At 41.6% G+C, this 16721-nt stretch overlaps 2 protein-coding genes across 17 annotated transcripts in view; one reads left to right on the top strand and one right to left on the bottom strand.

Annotated features, from left to right (window-relative positions):
- Positions 1-6700, top strand: part of ppfia2 (PTPRF interacting protein alpha 2) — a 40532-nt gene extending 33832 nt beyond the window's left edge. For 4 of the 15 annotated variants that reach the window (XM_077544648.1, XM_077544646.1, XM_077544652.1 and 1 more), the window contains 8 exons: positions 86-118; positions 325-500; positions 1445-1542; positions 1618-1793; positions 2921-2989; positions 3975-4131; positions 5006-5078; positions 5853-6700. In XM_077544648.1, the coding sequence (XP_077400774.1) occupies positions 86-118; positions 325-500; positions 1445-1542; positions 1618-1793; positions 2921-2989; positions 3975-4131; positions 5006-5064 (768 nt within the window). In that variant the 3' untranslated portion in view covers positions 5065-5078; positions 5853-6700. Of the gene's footprint in view, positions 1-85; positions 119-202; positions 501-1444; positions 1794-2920; positions 2990-3974; positions 4132-4212; positions 4270-5005; positions 5079-5852 lie in introns of those variants that run through there. The other 11 variants (XM_077544645.1, XM_077544641.1, XM_077544649.1 and 8 more) reach the window with 8 other exon arrangements.
- Positions 6190-16406, bottom strand: acss3 (acyl-CoA synthetase short chain family member 3). Of its 2 annotated transcripts, XM_077544655.1 has the most exons (15): positions 15992-16406; positions 14689-14833; positions 14415-14603; positions 12960-13094; positions 12748-12888; positions 12347-12427; positions 12035-12282; positions 11869-11972; positions 9300-9395; positions 9160-9223; positions 8214-8295; positions 7991-8113; positions 7763-7862; positions 7511-7686; positions 6190-7428 (listed from the first exon to the last, which is right to left on the bottom strand). In XM_077544655.1, the coding sequence occupies exons 1-15, from the start codon at positions 16255-16257 to the stop codon at positions 7357-7359; spliced, it is 2022 nt and encodes a 673-aa protein (XP_077400781.1). In that variant the 5' UTR covers positions 16258-16406; the 3' UTR covers positions 6190-7356. The 2 variants fall into 2 exon arrangements, with proteins under 2 accessions (XP_077400781.1, XP_077400782.1); XM_077544656.1 differs by lacking the exons at positions 12960-13094; positions 14415-14603; positions 14689-14833; positions 15992-16406 and having other exon boundaries at positions 12734-12821.
- Between the last annotated feature and the right edge of the window lie 315 nt (positions 16407-16721).

Genomic DNA, 16721 nt, shown 5'->3' with positions numbered 1-16721 from the left:
GAGCCATGTGTACCCTTGCGTGTGGACTTTTGGGTTGTCGCCAGCCGTTCTAATGAGTGATGCCTTTTCCATGTGTTTTACTCAGAAATCCCAGTCTGATGAGGGCAGTTGGGCACAGGTAAGGGAAAAGAAATGTTATCATTCGTTTATTTTGATCATGCAAGCGCCCTTATAAACAACAGAAGATTTCCCTTTGCTCCAGTTCTCAGGCCTGCTTGGATTGTTGCCCACCTGAGAAGGCCTCAGCTGGGATACTTTTTCTCACCAACAACCTCTCCCCTTTTTAATTTTTTTTTTTAAATTCATACTATATCTGTCATCCAGACACTTGCTTACGGCGACATGAACCACGAGTGGATCGGCAACGAGTGGCTGCCCAGTCTTGGACTACCTCAGTACCGCAGCTACTTCATGGAGTGCCTGGTGGACGCGCGCATGCTGGACCACCTCACAAAGAAGGACCTGAGGGTGCATCTCAAAATGGTGGACAGCTTCCACAGGTAACCCAACAAAGACAATGAGAATATACACACACACACACACTTTTTTAAAAACACATTATTAATGTATTGATCAAAAAAAAAAATTGGGGCTGGGTATCGATTCTTATTTCCTCCATCGATTCGATTTTGATTCACAAGAGTTCAGTTTAATTTGATTTATTCCAATTTGATACATTTCAATTCAAGCCGATATAGTTTAATTATGGCATATTAATTCTTAAATGTCAAGGACATGATTAAAAACTCCACAAATATTACATTTCAAAGTAAATTTTAGAAGCAGTAACTGGTCAAATAATTCAGTTTATTAATGAAAGTAATACATTTTATAATCACTGTTAAACAAACATTGACATCAGAAAGGTTGAGATGAAAAATTTCATAATATAATTCAATAATTGTAAATACAAACGAAAAAGATTCTAAATTGTCTTAAAGTGCAATATAAGTCAGGTCATTCATAAATGTAAGAAAATACTTTTAAATTCATGTGACCAGTAAATTTCAAGAAAACAGTAAGATACAAAAAAAATATTGTCCTTGAAAATTCTATTTTCTTACGAATTTATGGGAAAAAGAGATATAAAATAATAAATTCATGGTCTTATGAACAATATCGGGCTTGAAAAGAAAAATCAATTCAATATTGATTATTTGATTTTTTTTCAACCCAGTCCTACAAAAAATTGACATTTTAATTTGTTATGGTGCCAAAGCACTTCTTTTATATTAGACATGGCTGTGGCCTGAGCTAAAAAAAAAAAACAGCAAAGCATTTCTCAGAACAACCATCTTAAAAACAATCCTTAAAAATCCACGATGGCACGCGGGAACAATGTATACTTTATACAAAGGATGCACACTTAAAAGAATTGCAGACTTTGATCCACAACATGCATCTTTTTTTATTAGTTATGTTTTGCTCATTTGTGTAACTGCAGAACAAGTTTACAATACGGCATCATGTGTCTGAAGAAGCTCAACTACGACAGGAAGGAGCTGGAACGGCGGCGGGAGACGAGCCAGCACGAAATGAGAGGTGACGGAAACGCGCGGCTAAAGAAAACCCAATTTCTTTTTTTTTTTTTTACAAATGCTGCATTTTGTCCTTCAGACGTGCTGGTTTGGAGCAACGAGCGGGTGGTGCGCTGGGTGCAGAGTATCGGCCTGCGGGACTACGCCGGCATCCTGCACGAGAGCGGCGTGCACGGAGCGCTGGTCTCCCTGGACGACAACTTTGACTACAGCAGCCTGGCACTGCTCCTGCAGATCCCCAACCAAAACACTCAGGTCCACGCGCACGCACAAAGCATTTCGGACCCCCCAAAAAAAGTTGATCAATTATGAATGGGAACAAATAACAACAGGCGGGTTCATATTTAGTTTCTCGCGTGAACCTTTTATCCTCCCCTAAAAGCACTTTATAGGATTCACTTGTTGGGAAAACATGACAGTTAAAATAGAAAAGGTGCTTGAGGCTGCTCGGTGCTTCCGAGTTGCAGATTGCGGTCGAGAAGTGAAGATCGTCGTTGGCTGAATGTCGCACGTATTTGTTTGGGTTCACTTGCTTCTCCTATATTTTGATTAGTTTAGTTTTTGGGGATAAAACCAGTGCAAACTGCAAAAATGAGGAAAAAGTCCGTCTGTACACAGAAGATGCATCTTAGGATGACTTTGGTAGAGATGTGTCTGAGCGCCACCTGGTGGCGGGTCAACGATAAATCTCAGAACAGAGTGGCACAGATGTTTGTTTACATTCGATTCCTTTTTCAATATTTGAAGTCATTTTTACATTTTGGGAATAAAATAAGTGTAAACGGTCAATGGCATACTGAATACTCCACACAGAAGAATCATTGGATGCTTCCTAGTGCCTCCTTGGAGCTATTTATGGTCTAAATAAAATAAATCTTATAGTGAGCCGAATGACACAAACGTTTTGTTCAGATTATATTTGGACTCATGTTTAGCTTTTTGAAAAACCACCAGTGGAAACTGCAAAAAAGCTTTAATAAGTTAGTGGGCCGAAGCATCTGGTGTTCCTCAGCACCTCCTAGTGGCAGGTTGTGGCATAGCTAAATTTTAAATCCCTGTAGATCAAAAGACACAGACATTTGTTTATCTTCTTATCCCTCTTTGTCTGTAGTCGTCTTTTTCTCGATTTCTTTTTATAAAACCAATGCAATCTGTAAAAAACAGCGAAAGGCTTAATGGACTGTCGCTCATCAATAATGTTGAGATGTGTTTTCCATGAATAGAAAGTGACGTGTGGTGAAGATGCTTGAATCCAAATTTGAAGGCTTCACATTTGCCAACTGTCACTGTGGCCTCTTGCTCATCCATATCAAGCGTCACCGCGCGCGCCTGCTAAAAATAACCCCTTCAGATTGTGATGTCATGTTTCCGTCCGTCATCAGGCCCGTCAGATTTTGGAGCGCGAGTACAATAATCTGCTGGCGCTGGGCACCGATCGGCGGCTGGACGAGGTGAGAGCAGACGCCGGCCCAGTCCACTCTCATTGCGCAACATCATATGTTCGATTCAAACCATTCCAACTTCGAACTGTTCAGCTCATCCAGGACATTTATTTTTCATGCTTCTACAATCTAAAAAGTGTGGGATCCAGAAGAACCCAAATTGGGTAAAAAAAATGGGACCGACCCAACTTTTTGGGTAATTCAATTAACCCACAAAACAACCCTAAAAATTGGGATGCTTTGTGGATTATCTATTTCATCTGACCCAACTTTTTGGGTTAAATAACTTAAAAAAAAACAATTGGCCGTTAATCTTTGACTTAATTCAATTGGGTTACTTAATTAACCCCAAACATTGGGTCAAATTAAAAACCCATAAAACAACTCAAAGAATTGGGTTGCTTCGTGGGTTATTAATTTAATTTGACCCAACTTTTTGGGTTAAAAATCTTAAAGTTGGATCAGTCCGTTTTCGACCCAATTCAGTAGGGTTATTCAACTAACCCATAAAATTGGGTTAAATTAATAACCCACAAAACAACCTCAAAAATTGGGTTGCTTTGTGGGTTATTAATTTACTTTGACCCAACTTTTTGGGTTAAATAACTCAAAAGGTTTGGGTCAGATAAAATTGATAACCGACAAAGCAACCCAATTTTTGCAGTTTTGTGGGGTGTTAATTTAACCAAACTTTTTGGGTTAATTGAATTATTTAAATTTTTGACCCGATACAATTGGGTTATTCAATTAACCCAAAACATTGGGCAAAATTAATAACCCATAAAACAATCCCAAAAATTGGGTTGCTTTGTGGGTTATTCATTTCATTTTAGTCGATTAAATAACTCAAAAACTTGTGTTGATCCATTCTCGACCCAGTTTGGGTTATTTTTGACTCAAACAGTTTTTTGAGTGTAAAATTGCCAAATTTCCCGTTCTGTAATAAATGCCGATATCTGACATGTTCACCTCGTCCTTGCACATTTGTGGGCAGTGTGACGACAAAGACTTCCGAGGCCCGTCGTGGAGGCGGCAGTTCCCGCCGCGGGACGTGCACGGCATCAGCATGATGCCCGGCTCAGCCGAGACTCTGCCAGCCGGCTTCCGTCTCACCACCACGTCGGGCCACTCGCGGAGGCTCCCGCCTGACGGTAAGCCGGCGTTCCCGCCCACCATTTTGTCTCACATCCAGCCAAACATGTCTTTCCTGTTCTCCTCCGGACGCTCGGCAGTCCTTTACGAAGCGCTGGACGACAGTGCAGACGACGTGTATTTGGATTGGTTTTAAGGTCAGCCACGCCCCCCTTCCCCCATGTGTCCCGCCCCCCTGGTCACAGTGGGCCGTGAGTGTCGTGGTCGCTGTCCCCTTTACCCCCCCCGATCACCTCAATGGAACACACAGCCTTTTACTTTCGGATGGTTTTGTCTTTGATGACGGGCAGTTTAAAAGATGCCACGAATTTGAAGTTGCCGCGTTATTTCTTGTACTGCAGACTGATGAATACAGTGGTGCCTCGAGATACGAGTGACCCGACATCAATTATTTATTTATTTTTTAATTTTATTTTTTAGATGTGAGCAGTCTTTCAAACATTTTTTGGAGACTTAGTGTTATAATCCTGGATATGAATTAATACATGCAAAAAGTTAACAATACTCGTAAGACATATATTCTTTATCCTCTGTGAAGAACGACTAACAGAACTGCAGCTTACTGATGAGTCCTCGGGTATGGTGGAAAATGAGAATAGTTCAACATAGTTTGCCGTACAATTAACACGGTAACGTTGTGGCATTGTTTTGTTTAAACTCATCAGGAAAAAAGACAACTTTTTCCTTTCAAAATTGTAAAATCTCTAAAAGTGAAGTGCTAGTTGTTAGCCCAGACTAAGGGAGAGAAAAAAAAGAGCCACATGTGGCCCGTGGACCATCCATTTGCCCACCCTGCCCTCAAGTGTTGTCTTTGACTGTGGGCTGGACGCTGACCCCGTCTCTCTGTCGCCCCCCTGTTGTCCCTTCCCACAGCGGGACCCTTGGCCGTTCAGCGCATGGACAGCTCCACGGTGAGAACCTACTCGTGCTGAGGAGACGGACCGCTGTATGTAACACACAGAACACCGGCCGCCTGACCGCCGCCGCTGCTTCTGCTGGTTTTTTTTTCTTCTTTTTTTTGGGATATTTTAAATCTGACTTGAAAAGGAAGCGAGGTGTGAGAAGATTTTCTTTTTTTCTCTCTGGAGGCTTGGCACGTATCTTTGCTACCAAGGCTCGCCTTTATTGCGCGTCCAGCTCTGATGAGTCACGTCACCGTTTTGGGATGCACAAAAATACTCAAAACAAACAAAGTCAGCAAGGCAAAAAAAATGCCAATACAGTACTGAATATGTATTTTTCTTAAATGGACAGTGAAGGATCTAGAGCCATCTAGTGGTGAACTAATAGTATGCAATGATGCACCACACTGAGCCAGCCTACCACCAATTACCACATGCGCTTTTTTTCTTCGGGTATCCGTAATATAATAAGCAATTACGAGACCTACGATTATATATCTATTTTTAAAGTACATTGAAGTGATAGTCCATATTTTTTTGCATATTGAAACTAATGTTTTTAAAATAAATTAGTTGACCACTAGATGGCACTCAATCCTACACAATGCAGCTTCAAAGGATAACAAAAAAAAAAAAAAATTATATATACAGTATATATTTTTAATGATGGGCTGTGATTGTGCTGTTTATTTTGTCCTCAGCATTCACATGCATTAGCAACCATTTCCATCCTGGAAATATCTGACAACATGACGGATTTTTATTGCAATTTTCATGAAAAAAAAAATAAAAAAACCTCCTTCTTTTATTTTTTGTAGGCCCAGTTCTGAACAAAGCCGCCGGACGGGCCCGGGTTCCTGTGTGGGGGAGGGGGCGAGGCTGGGGGCGTCGGGGGGCTCCGCCATTGGGATAACCTCGCACTGCCAAGAAGCCCCTCGTCTCTCCGCCTCATGCTAAAGGGCCCCCCTCAGGCCCCCTCAAGTAAATCTCTCCCCCTCCCTCCTGCCAGCCCTCAAATGTGGACGCCAACCAGCCGCCGCCTCTGGTGCTAAACTCTCCCGCAGCGGGCTGGTCGCCATTTCCCTAAAAGCGTACTGTGTATTTAAAGTAGGTTATGTAAATTCATATAAATATGACTTCTTTTTTTTTTTAAATATATATGTGTAAAGAAGAAAAGATTATTGAGCAAATAAGAAGTTAGTGGACCATAGATGAATAATATATGCTGCTCTCGGACCCTAGCAAACTTTCTATTTTTTTTTGTGTGTGTGTGTGTTTTTGATTTTGGGGAGACAACCTCCTTCTAAGAGGACACCTACTCCGCCCCCTTGTGGCCGGAGGACTAACAAGCACACGAGTGGAGAACAACCCCAAGTGACTTAGCAGGAAAATGGCCTCAGCTCATCCTGTGTGCGTGTGTTTAAAAAAAAAAACAACAACAAACGCTTGGTGTGATTTGACATTTGCCGTCTTTGGAGCGAAGCGTAACTTCTGATGGACACAATTTTTTTTTTTTTTAAGTCTTTCAATTTGCACGAACGCGAACGTCATCATGGTTCCATTTTGTGTGAATACGTTTTGATTTATTTATGACTTCTTGTACGTACGTACGTCGGTGGAAAACCTAAAGTGGTGAGCAAAAAAAGAAATTAAAAGGAAAAACTACTGTGAGTGGACGGAGTGTCATTTTAAAAATGTATGTAGAAAGTGTAAACCATTTTTGTTTGCTTATTTTATATGTTTGAACTTGCTTTGTTTTTATTTGAAATTGCTTACTTTTCTATTATTGCATTTTTTTTTATTATTATTTTTTGCTCCATAAAAAAAAAAAAAGTACTTACCGGCAAGATTTATTTTATTTAAACTAGCTTAATATTTGATTTTGTTACACTGGTAATTTTTATTTAAACCTGCTACATTTTTTTAACTATTTTTTTTCTGCATTTTAGTTTTTCATTTTAACCTGCTTCATTTTCCCCCCATTTTGTTTTAAGCTTCATTTAGATGAACATTTTCCTTTTAAGCTTTATATGATTGAGAACTTGATTTTTTTTTTTTTAAATTGCTTCACTTTATTCCGGAGCCCCTAAAATGACATGCGGGTGGAAAAAAGTCAAATATAATAAACAAAATGTAATTATAGAGTTTCTTATAGGGTGCTAGAGTACTTTCTCGTCCTAACGAGAAAGTTTTCACCCCAACCTTTTTTCCCTTCGCATCTTATTTTTGTGAAATCCTTTTAAGATGAGTCTTACATGGTTCCTCTTAACTGAACTGAACGTTTTCTCCATTTGCTAAAGTGACTCGTTGGCTGCGGTGAGTTCAGGCGGCGTGCGATCTCAGAGCTTTCTCAATCTCCTTGAACACTTCAGGGTCCTCGATGGTGGGCGTGATCTGCGCAGAAAAGTTTTACAGTTGTCATGGCAACCTCAAATGGCCCAATAGTCCAAAACCAGAATAGTTATCTTGGATGTACCTTGTACGGCTTCCCGTTGACCAGATTTCCCAACGAGGAGCGAGGGATCTTTCCGGAACGTGTCTTGGGAAGCCCGCGGACGAAAACAACCTTCCGGAACGCGGCCACGGGTCCCACCGTGTCCCGTACCAACTTCACCGCCTCGCTCGCTATCTCCTCTTGGCACTGCTGCACCCCTGGCGATTTTAAAGAAGAGGCAATCGAATATGCTGGTTTGTTTTGGTGGGTTTCTTTAGTTGTGCGCACCCTCACCATTTTTGAGAACGCACAAGGCGAGGGGTACGTGGCCCTTCAGAGGGTCCTCCAAGCCCACCACGGCACAGTCGGCAACCGCAGGGTGCTGCATAACAGACTGCAAAAAAAAAAAAAATCTCCCAATGGCTTGCCTATAAATTGACATCCATTGCTTTACAGGGCAAATCTGCCACATCCAATATGGCGGCCGCAGTAACGCATTTAGTTCTAAGGAGACACTCCAACCTCTTCCAAAGCTCCTGCTGACAGCCTGTGTCCGGCCACGTTGATGACATCATCAGAGCGCGACATGATGTACAGGAAGCCGTCTTGGTCCACGAAGCCGGCGTCCATGGTGTCATAGTAACCCTGAGAAGAGTACAAGTAGCAGTATTGGCATTTTGATTACAAGTATTGCTGCTTTTGTCCACCAGAGGGCGCCCTGGCACCGCTCCGTCCACAAACCCACCGGGAATTTGGTGAAGTAGATCTGCTTGAAAAGATCCAAGTTCTGCCACAGAGATGATGCGGCACCAGGCGGCAGAGGTAATCTAAAAGCAGTGCACAAGTAATCGATTACTCCGATTGTGGCCTGAAAGTTGACTCAAATGTTCTACGTCCTTTTCTCATTTATTCGTCCTGCCTTCAATTTTGTCTTTGTCCACTGTCGCGTCTTTTTCTTTTCCTTCCTTCAGTGCTGTATTCATATCTGTTGCCAATGTCTCTTTACCTTCCTTCAATCACGTCTGTGCATGCTTGCCTGTTGTCATTCAAATGTGTCTTTGTCTCTTTTGACCTTTCCTCAATCCCATCTATACATCCTTCCCTGTTTTCTTTTTCCCTTTTGCATCATCCGGTCTTTAGATCCGTCACTGTTGTCCTTTCGCCTTCCTTCAAATGTGTCCTTATGGCCTCCCTACCTTCTCATTTTACTTTCCTTCAATCCCCTGTGTTGTTTTCTTTCTCCTGTCCTGTCTTTGTCCTTCCCCTTCCCTAATGCATTTGCCTTCCTTCAGTCCTGACTTTGTCCTTCGTCTCTTTTTAACCTCATTCCTCGCCTATTCCTTCCTTCCATGCTGTCTTTACGTCCGTCTCGTCCCTTTCATCAATTCCCGCTTGCATTCTTTCCTTCACTTTCACCCCTTTCCATCTAATCTCTGGCCTTGCCTTTCCTACCGTCAACAATTTTCTCCTCTCGTCAAAGTGCCAACAAAACATCCGGGTTTGATTCATGAAGCGATTCTTGTCCTCGTAACGGATTTAATGGCCCCTGCAGCTGTTCTCTTTCTTTAAACAAAAGTTTCTTGGCAATGGCTGCACGCGGGGGATTTACATGGCGATAACAGACAGGAAGCAGGTCACATGATGATGATGATGATGATGATGATGATGATGATGATGATGAAGTCGCTTACCTCACCACAATGTTTCCCAGAGTTCCCGGCTTCACCCGTCGCATGTGGTCATCGATCACCGTCACTGTAAACATGTAGACATCTATTTCTGTTTTTGAATTATTATTATTATTTTTAAGGGTGCGGGGTTCGAACCCTACCGTCATAGCCTGGCACGGGTTTGCCGGCCTGGCCTGCGGGGGGCGTCACTGAGTTGCCCAAGCCAATGCACGTGGAGGTGATGGGAGAGCCTGTCTCTGAAACATTCAAAAAAAATAAATAAAAAAAAATCTGAGTGTTTACATCTTTCCTGCTGGTCTCATTTTGCCTTCATATGTGTCTTCATGTCCTTTCCTGCTATTTCTTTTGACGTCCTTCCTCTTCCCTCATTATTCCATCACGTTCTGTGTAATTCCTTCCCTTCAGTCCCTTACTTCTTTCAGTCCTTGCTTCTAATTGCTTGATTTCTTCCTTTTCACCCTTTCCTTCTTATTTGCCTTCAATTGTGACTATAAGTCCGTCCCCGTTGTCTCTTTTCCCCCCATTATCTTTTCAGTTTGTCCCCACTCTTTCCTTCCTTGGTTCCTCCACTTACTTTCATCTTTAATTCCTTCCCTGGAGTCTCTTCCTTCAATTCCTCAGTCTTCCTTCAGAATCTCCTTCCTTCCTTCAACCATGTCCTTTTTTTGTCCTTCTCTATTGCTATTACTTCAAATCCTCTTCTCTTCTACTCTCAAGCTCGTCTTCCTCATTCTTTTCTTTATTCCATCACTTTTTTTCCTTCAATTGTGTCATTAAGTCCTTCCCTGCTGTCTTTTTTTGCTCATTCTTTATCGCGTGTCCTTCTGCCAGTACTTCTTTCTATTTTTTTCCCTCTTTCCTTCCTTGCTTGCGTTAATCACCATTCCCTTTGTCTTTGTCGTTCCGCAATGCCTGATTTCTCCTTCAATTGTGGCTATCCACCCTTTCCTGATCTTTCCCCTTTTTCCAGTCCTTCCTCTTTTTGTCTTTCTCTGCCGTCTTGTTCTCTTCCTTCGATTCTTCAGTCCTTTGTTCTAATTTCTCGTTCTTTCCTTCCTTTATTCCTCCACTTGCCTTCATTCAGTCCTGCTTCAACACCCTTCCTATGTCTGCCTTGCACATCTTTTTCCTCTCTCTTTAGTTTTCTCCCTTTTGTCTCCTTCCTTCCTTCCTTCCTCACGCCTTTTGTTCATTTTCATTAGTTTTTTTATTTTTTTATTTGGTGTGTTACAGTGTGGCGTCGTGACAGAAGGTCAGTGCACTCGCACCGCAATTAACATTTACCACCGTGGCGGGTGCGTAGTCGAGCGTTTTTAATTAAGGGCCCGATTATTTGGCGACACAATGAAGATAGTTATCCGCACACCGTTTGCTCATCAAAGCTCTCCTAACAGCTGGGAAAGCGCACATTTGTTGCCCGGCAACACCGATGACATCAGCGGCCACCCCCGCCTCCAAAAATAGCACACGGATTAATATCAGCCTTCAAAATGGCAGAGCAGCAAGTGCGAGAACCACTTGTGGCAAAAAAAAAAAAACGATGACATCCAGATAACGATGATCCCCATTCGATTGATTGGGAGTTTGTTTATGAGTGCGGTGACCCACTTGCGCTGTTGCGAGTGGGTCACAACATTAGGGACGGCTGAATCGGACAACAAAACCGAGCCTTGTTATGTTCTCAAGACAGGAAGGTGAGAGTGCAGCTGGTGGAAATGCGGCGGCGGCGCCGTCAGCGGGATGCCGCCGTCTGATTGAGGCGGCTGCACATGCGATTAACGAAGCGGCGGCGGCGGAGGAGGAAGTTCTCAGGCTAAGTTCCTGGAACCAAAAACTGCACTTCATTTAAGAGACGGAAATGTCAGTCCAATATAAAAAAAAAAAAAGTGGGGGGGAATCTGAACATTTGCATGTTTCTATTTTATGTAAGTTTAAATCTAGATTTACGCAGCAACCCAACCTAGATAGATTTTTGAAGGCTGATTCTGATATTTGGCAGAATAAATATATAATATAATATAATATAAATATATAATATAAAACAAATTAAATTCAGCTCAATTTAATTTGTTTTTACAGCAGGTCTGTTTTTATTAGGGACGTTCGATACCACTTTGTTTCGAACCGATACCAGTATGAGTACTCAACTCTTGAATGGCCACCGATACCGAATACCGATACTGCCAGGTACGTTTGATACATCATTTTATTTTTTTTTTAAAGAAAATACCTGGATGTCCCAATTTTTCCTTAAAATTCCTTGAAATGAATGACTATTTTCCGTTTTTCTCATTTTGAGTTCCTGATTGTAAACGGTCACAAGAGGGAGGCCGATACTACGTCGTGAGAACCAATACCTTGAAATAAGGCCGGATATCGGCCTGATACCGATAACTTGTATCGGTAATGCCTTGTTTTAGTTTAACTTTGTTTTTTTCCTAATATATGGAGTATTTGTCGAGTGTGAAAGGGGGGGGGGTCACTTAGTATTGTGTAATTAAGTAATGCAAAATGCAATTGACTCATGTATGATATGAATTGATAAATACGATTTTTTTTCTGCTAGAATTATGGATAGTTATTCTATTTCATTAACCCAAAAAGTTTTTTTTTTTAGTTCTTTAATTTTCGTTGACTCACCAAATGAGGACAAGCGCTACGGGAAATGAAGTGTACGTGGCAAAAAGTGCTTTTGCTGCGTTTTCGTACCCGTCTGCCACCAGTGATCCAGCACGGGAGCCCCGAAACTCTTCTTGGCCCACTCCAGCGTCTCCACATCGCAGCGCTCGCCCGCCAGGAAGACGGCGCGCAGCCTGGAAGGACAAACCCGTCAATCACGACATCCCGGCCGAGGCAGGGCGATCCGCCCGACTACCTGGGGAGGGGGTACGCCGCCCGACCTCGGGCACGGGGGTCCTGCTGGCGGATGGCCCGGACGGCGGTGGGCGCGGTGAACATGCCGGCGGCGCCGTACTCGGAGAGGACCCGGAAGAAGGCGCCGGCGTCCGGCGTGCCCACGGGCTTGCCCTCGTAGAGGACGCTGCTGTTTCCGTGCAGGAGGGGGGCGTAGCAGATGTAGGAGTGACCCACCACCCAGCCCAGGTCGGACGCCGCCCACCAAACCTGCCGCCGCAGGTTAGCCGCCACGCTAGCAAACGCTCACAATAAGATCGCGTTGTCCACTTACTTCTCCTGGTTGAAGTCCGTAAATGTTGGACATGGTCCACTTCAGCATGACGGCGCACCCGCCGGTGTCCCTCACCAAACCCTGGCGGCAAAAAAACCCCAACAACATTATTGCAAATTTGCCTCCCATCATTTACAAAATGTCATTTATTAGCTCATTAGCATTTACAGGCAAAAACAAATGCAGTACATGGAAAACGAAAAATTATTTGTTTTATTATTTAGAAAAAAATATTATTATTTTTTTGTAACATTTTAAAATATTTCACTTACTATTTAAACAAATGAACCAATTATTTCATGACTAGATAAATAAAAAATAAATTAATTAATTTGGAAAAAATAAAATAAAATCGACATTAATTTTCGTAAAGTCGTGTAACTAAACTCGAGTTTGGCGACCTTCGGCGTTCCGGTGGTGCCGGACGTGTAGAGGATGTAGAGCGGATGGTCGGAGGGAACGGGGACGCAGTCGTGTGGTCGGGCAGTCGCCATTTCCTCGTCCCAGTCCAGAGACGTGTCCCCGCTCATGGACACTTTCTCCTGTCAAGTCACAAACAGGACGTGAAAGTTGCTTTGCCAACTGAAATTCCAGCAACTTCCACAATCCTCACCATGTTGTCTCGGCAGTAGACGAGAACTTTGGAGGGCGTGTGAGAGCCGAGTTGTAAGGCCTTTTCCAGCAGGGGCACGTAAGCCACCCGGCGGCCCGGCTCGATCCCGAACGAGGCGGTGATGATCATTTTGGGCTGTAAAAAAAAAAAATCGTCTAGCACTTCAATTTGGTCACCTCACATTGTCTTGTGTAAGAATAGTCATTTGTTCACAAACGTTTAGTTTCTGCTGATTCCAATTACAGAATAGTACACATTATTATTTATTTTATTTTTATACAATAAAAGATCTATTCTGACTTTAAAGTGAGAATTTTGACTTTCATCTCAGAATTCTGACTTTAAAATGAGAATTCTGATTTTATTCTCATAATTCTCACTTTAAAGTCAGAATTGAATCTCATGATTCTCACTTTAAAGTCAGGATTTAATCTCAGAATTCTGACTTTAATCTCAGAATTCTGACTTTAAAGTGAGAATTCTCACTTTAATCTCAGAATTCTGACTTTATTTATTTATTTTTATTTTTGTACTAAAAGTTATATTCTTATGAGAATTTTGACTTTCATCTCAGAATTCTGACTTTAAAATGAGAATTCTGATTTTATTCTCATAATTCTCACTTTAAAGTCAGAATTTAATCTCAGAATTCTAATTTTAAAGGCAGAATTCTCACTTTAATCTCAGAATTCTGACTTTAAAGTCAGAATTTTGACTTTCATCTCAGAATTCTGACTTTATAATGAGAATTCTGATTTTATTCTCATAATTCTCACTTTAAAATCAGAATTTAATCTCATAATTCTCACTTTAAAATCAGGATTTAATCTCAGAATTCTGACTTTAAAGTGAGAATTCTCACTTTAATCTCAGAATTCTGACTTTATTTATTTATTTTTATTTTTGTACTAAAAGTTCTATTCTGACTTTAAAGTGAGAATTTTGACTTTCATCTCAGAATTCTGACTTTAAAATGAGAATTCTGATTTTATTCTCATAATTCTCACTTTAAAGTCATAATTTAATCTCATAATTCTCACTTTAAAATCAGGATTTAATCTCAGAATTCTAACTTTAAAGGGAGAATTCTCACTTTAATCTCAGAAATCTGACTTTAAAGTGAGAATTCTGACTTTAATCTCAGAATTCTGACTTTATTTATTTTATTTTTGTACAATAAAAGATCTATTCTGACTTTAAAGTGAGAATTTTGATTTTAGTCTCATAATTCTCACTTTAACGTCAGAATTCTGAGATTAAAAGCAAAATTCAGAATATAGTGGAGAATCCTGCCAAACTTGTTTTTTCTCTCTTCACTGGCCCTAATCCTCTTCCGTGTAAATATAACACAAAAAGTCAACACATTTTTACTAACGCCGTCCAGGCGGCATCCTGTACATTTGTTTGTTTCCTTGACATTTTGTTGACGAAATCAACAAGCATCTCACGTCTCACCTTGGCATGATCGATGCGCACCGACAGCTCTTTGGAGGCAAAGCCGCCAAAGATGAGGCTGTGCGGCGCGCCGATGCGGGCGCACGCCAACATGGCGTACATGGCCTGCGGCACCATGGGCATGTAGATGACCACCAGGTCGCCTTTGCCGACCCCGTTCTTCACCAGGACGCCGGCCAGACGCGAAACCTGAAGCAAAATGCAAATGCTACAAAACCGCCAACTACTTTTTTGACCGTTGTGGATTGATTCTGAGGTCTGAAACGCACGCTACCTGGTTCTGGAGTTCCTGGTAGGTGATGATCCGCTTGGTGCTAGTCACCGGGCTGTCGTAGATGATGGCGGCCTGGTCGCCGCGGCCATCTTCCACGTGACGATCCACAGCGTTGTAACACATGTTTAGCTTGCCACCCACAAACCTCATGGACAAAAAACAAAAACATTCAAACATAATAATAATAATCTTATTTTTTTTTTCGCCCTTTACTTTAGCATTAACTTGCATCAACTTCCACCAAAGTCACAGAAATAAACTTTTTTTTTCTTTACATATAACAAATAATTAAATAAGCTGTCAAACATGGCTTGGTTGGTCCACCCAAGAGTAAATTCAAATTCCCTCCAGGTTTCTTTTCTCATGTTAAGTTGTTTACATGAGGCCAAATATTTGCTTCGTGAACATACATACCTCGGGTCTAAAGCTGGTAAATAAACTGCTAGCAACAGATGACTAAGCTAGCTAGCAGCTAATATGTAAAACTGTCTTTTGGGGCAAGACAAACGTGTAATTGTGTATACGTGAATTACAGATGTGAGGAAAGTTAGATAACATGCTAAAATTACAAATTTTAGGTGCATACAAGACAATTTAGAAAAGTTTGCTTGTGTATATATATATATATATATATATATATTTTAGATGTTTATTTTATGAACTAAAGACAAAGATATTGGCAGAAAGTGAAACCATTATCATTACAATGTTGACAGAAACACTAAAAGGCACTTGCTAATGAGCATATATGATCAAATGTGTGTTTGTTGTTATTATGTTGTATTGCCATTTTGTTAACTTTAATTTGGAGAAACAAACAAAGACGGCATATAGGAAACAAAACTGCTACACACACACAAAAGTGATAGCAGATGCTAGGAAAGTTAGCTAGCACTCTAAAATGAATTATTTTAGTGGCATACAAGACAATTGGAGACAATTGTCTGTGATTGTCACGGTTACCAAATTATTAAATAGTTATGAATGATGTTATTACTGTTTCGTACTTTAGTTAGCTATTGCTTGTTTGACCAAACAAACTGTTGTCCGCAAGAGGATGTTGTTGTTTTGCTTGTTGTTTACTTTTTGTTTGGATGAGTTCGTTGTTTTGATTTAGTTTGTTATTTTGCTACAAACACCGTGGAAGGGTTGCGTTTGCTTTGCATTTTTCTAACATAACCTTTCTAAGCGAAAACAGATTATTTTCACCATAACATCGCTGTTTTGCAATAAAATTCGACTGGTGCGTTCATGTCCCACTTCCAAGCGTCGTTTTTTCCCCTTAACCCCCATAAAAACCTACCAGTTGGGGAACACCGGGTCCTCCACTTGCAATGTTTTGCTCCATGGTTCGAACCAACGTATGTCCTGACCCACTTCGGCCCAGAACTGCTCCGGCCGGTCCCGGGCCGCCGCGAAGGTTCGGCCGTAACGTTCCGCTGCCGCCCCGCGTGCATCGTCCGCGCAGCCGCGTTGTAAACTTCCTGTTTTCCCATAAACGCAAACGCCCCACAGGCGACTCCCGAGGCTGCTGCTCCTCGTGCACACTTTAGAGATTTGCGCGTGCATGTTTGTTTCTGCTCCTTCTTCTTGTACGTTTGAAAACTTTTGCTCAGTTTTCACTTCCACTCACACACGCTTCCGGAGACGGCAGCCACCTGAGAGTGGAGGACTCCTCCAACTTGCATCCTTAGGAATGTGAACTTTGAACTGGTTTAAACCACGCCTCTTTTTTCATATAGCAAACACTTACGTCATGACTTAATGAGGCATATTTAAAGTTCAATTATGGGGGGGAAACAACTTTCATACTTTATAAACAGATTTAAAGCAGAGCTGCCAACGTGTACTAACATTTTATTTAAAACGTGTGTGCAAAAATATGTAAAGTATTTATTTTAATACTAATTAAAATGACTGAAAATGACATTACAATGCCTAAGGGCTCAGCTTGCGAACGTCACATGACCAAACCCAGAAAGCAGATCAGCCGTGATTGGTCGTTACCTGAGCCCCGAGCAACTGTGTTGTCA

This window comes from Vanacampus margaritifer, chromosome 15 (genome assembly GCF_051991255.1).
Source record: "Vanacampus margaritifer isolate UIUO_Vmar chromosome 15, RoL_Vmar_1.0, whole genome shotgun sequence".
NCBI classification, from domain to species: Eukaryota; Metazoa; Chordata; class Actinopteri; order Syngnathiformes; family Syngnathidae; genus Vanacampus; species Vanacampus margaritifer.
Note: the sequence above shows the minus strand (reverse complement) of the source record. Positions and strands in the feature narration are given on the sequence as shown.